This window comes from Macroventuria anomochaeta (assembly GCF_010093625.1).
Source record: "Macroventuria anomochaeta strain CBS 525.71 unplaced genomic scaffold BU25scaffold_11, whole genome shotgun sequence".
In the NCBI taxonomy this organism is placed as follows: Eukaryota; Fungi; Ascomycota; class Dothideomycetes; order Pleosporales; family Didymellaceae; genus Macroventuria; species Macroventuria anomochaeta.
Window position 1 is genome coordinate 167,866 of NW_022985372.1, and position 2,624 is coordinate 170,489.

Here is a 2,624-nt window from a genome sequence, read left to right on the forward strand (position 1 = left end):
TGCTGCGCCTTCCCCCAGGCCTCCGTGTTTGGTTGGCGGTTACTTATTGCTTGTCGTCCTATCGTGGGACGTAGGATCGTAACACTATCTCCCTCCTCTTTTGGGTTTGTCCTCAAACCTCGTGACCTGGAATCGGGTTTACATATAATCCGGTTGCTGCCCCCGCGTCTGGTGATCCGTAAGTCAAAATGTCTTCCCATGCCCGTAACCTTCGCATTGCCTCAGAGATCCGTCGCGCTGACTGTTTAGCCGACGTCCCTTGCAACCGCTGCTTCTTTGAAGATCACAAGTGTTATATCATGCCTGATGAGTCTCGCCGTTTGAAGTGTGCTGAGTGCACCCGAGCTGGCAAACCATGTGTTAACATGTCTTGGGCGTCTCTCGATCGGACAAGGGAGGAGTATGAAAAGAAAGTTCAGGAGGATGAGGCTTTGTTGGCAACAGTTATCTCAAGGCTGCTGAGAAATAAGAAAATCCTGAAACAGGCGAATGAGTGTGCTAAGGCAAAAGCAATGTGCCTGGCGTCGGAGATGATTGAGTCTGGCGAATTGGATATGGCTGAAGATATCGTCGATTGTCCCGTGAGGACAATTGGTATGAGTCTGTCTCCCACTGTGTGGACTACTCTTGGGTATATCGAGGATGCCGTTGAGAGGCATAGTACTCCGCTAGTCGTTCCTGGCAGTTCTTGAGGTGCGTCTTTGGTTCCCATGTGTTTTCTGAGTCTGGGTATCCTGACCATTTGACTAGGTACTCGTCGCCCCTTGTTGTTCGTCGGTGTCGCACAATCTGTTCGACTTCCCATTCGGTTTCTCCATCGGTTTGGTAGTGAAAGTCCTTCTGGACTGGGGTCCTAGGGTCGGCTGGTTCCAATAACGATACATGGAACACTGGGTGGATCTTTGCATCCTTTGGCAGATCGAGTCGGTAGTTGACAGGGCCTCGTTGCTCTGAAATGAAAAACGGTCCGACCTTGACATGGTCCAGTTTCTTCGTAGGTCTTCGTGTGCGTAAGTTTTTTGTGAGGAGATATACTTTATCCCCCTTCTTTAGCTGAGGTGCCGTTTTTCTTTTCTGGTTGACATATGAGATTGCTTGTGTCTGAGCCTTGGTGATGTTCTCAAGCAATTTCTGGTGTACTTCCTTCAGTGCCTCGACTGAGGATATCGCTGATTCCGTTTGGATATTACTGTCAAGAGATCTGGTAAAGAGATTTGGATGTCGTCCGTGATTTGCGAAGAACGGCGTCGTGCCTGTTGCTTCCGATAGCTTGTTGTTGTATGCAATCTGTGCCATAGGTAACAGTGAAACCCAGTTGTCTTGCTGCTGGTTACTGTATATCCGTAGGTATGTTTCCATAGTCTGATTTGTTCTTTCAGTCTGTCCGTCCGTCTGTGGATGATAGGCGGTAGAAAGTTTCTTCTTGGTACCAATAGCTGCGAGTAGCGTGGTCCAATAGTTTGACGTGAAGAGCTTATCTCTGTCGCTGATGATTGATTCCGGTATGCCGTGATATCGAATTACTTTGTCCAGGAACACGCGTGCGAGCTGCTCTGCCGTGTAGCTGTGTCGAAACAGTATCATCTCGGCGGCTTTTGTAAATCTGTCCACTACGACAAAAATCGAGTCGTAGGCGTATCCTGTGACAGGGTCCTTGGAGATTGGTAGCTGTGTGACGAAGTCCATCGTGATGTTCGTCCATGGTGCCGTAGGCGGTTCCATTGCTTGCATTTCTCCATACTTGGTGTGCGTGCTGTGTTTGTTCTGTTGACAATCAACACAGTTCTTAACATACTTGGTGACCTTGTCTTTCATGTTCTTGAACTCATAGTGTCGTCTGATGAGTTCCATCGTCCGCATGATTCCAGGGTGTCCGTGGAGTGGGTCATCGTGATGACTCGCTATAACTTCCTCTTGAAGTTCTTCTGGTATGTGCGACGGTATGCGCTGTTCGTTCTGAACTTGCATCGTGTTGTTGAGCTGCTGTGATGGTCCTAAAGACCCATCCTTATTGATTCCAAGAATGGCTGATTCGTTAATCGTCTTTGATCCTGCAAGATCATGTCGTCTACTGAGTGCGTCGGCTCTACCGTTGTCCTTTCCTGGTGTGTAGAGGATCTTGAACTTGTACTGTCCGAGCGTCTCAGACCATCGAACTTGTCGTCGGTTCAATACCTTGGTTGTTGTAAAGTGTACCAGGTTCTTGTGGTCGGTGTATATCGTGAGCTCCGAACAGCTTTCAGCGTATACTCTCCAATGTTCCAGGGCAGATACAATTGCAAGAAGCTCCTTGTCATGTACATCGTATCTTTCTTCTGGTCCTGAGAACTTGCGTGAGTAGTAGGCAATAGGGTGCCATTGTCCATCTCGTTCTTGTGTAATGCATGCTCCTAGCGCCAAATCTGAGGCATCTGTCTCCATTCTAAGAGGCTCATTGCTCCTGAATGTAACCAACGTGGGTGGTTCGATGCATGCTGTCTTGAGTGACTCAAACGCATCATCCTGCTCTTGTTCCCACTTGAATGGTGTGTCCTTCCGCGTAAGCTTTGTGAGCGGCAAGGCCTTGAGTGAGTAATCCTTGATGAAGCGTCGGTTGAAGTTGACAAACCCAAGGAACTCCTGTA

The 2,624-nt window shown here is 48.5% G+C and overlaps 1 protein-coding gene across 1 annotated transcript; it reads left to right on the forward strand.

The window, feature by feature from the left end:
* Positions 1 to 188: 188 nt before the first annotated feature.
* Positions 189 to 692, forward strand: BU25DRAFT_420378 (uncharacterized protein; the record flags this gene model as incomplete). Its single annotated transcript, XM_033708007.1, has 1 exon — positions 189 to 692. The coding sequence occupies one exon, from the start codon at positions 189 to 191 to the stop codon at positions 690 to 692; it is 504 nt and encodes a 167-aa protein (XP_033563130.1).
* Positions 693 to 2,624: the final 1,932 nt, after the last annotated feature.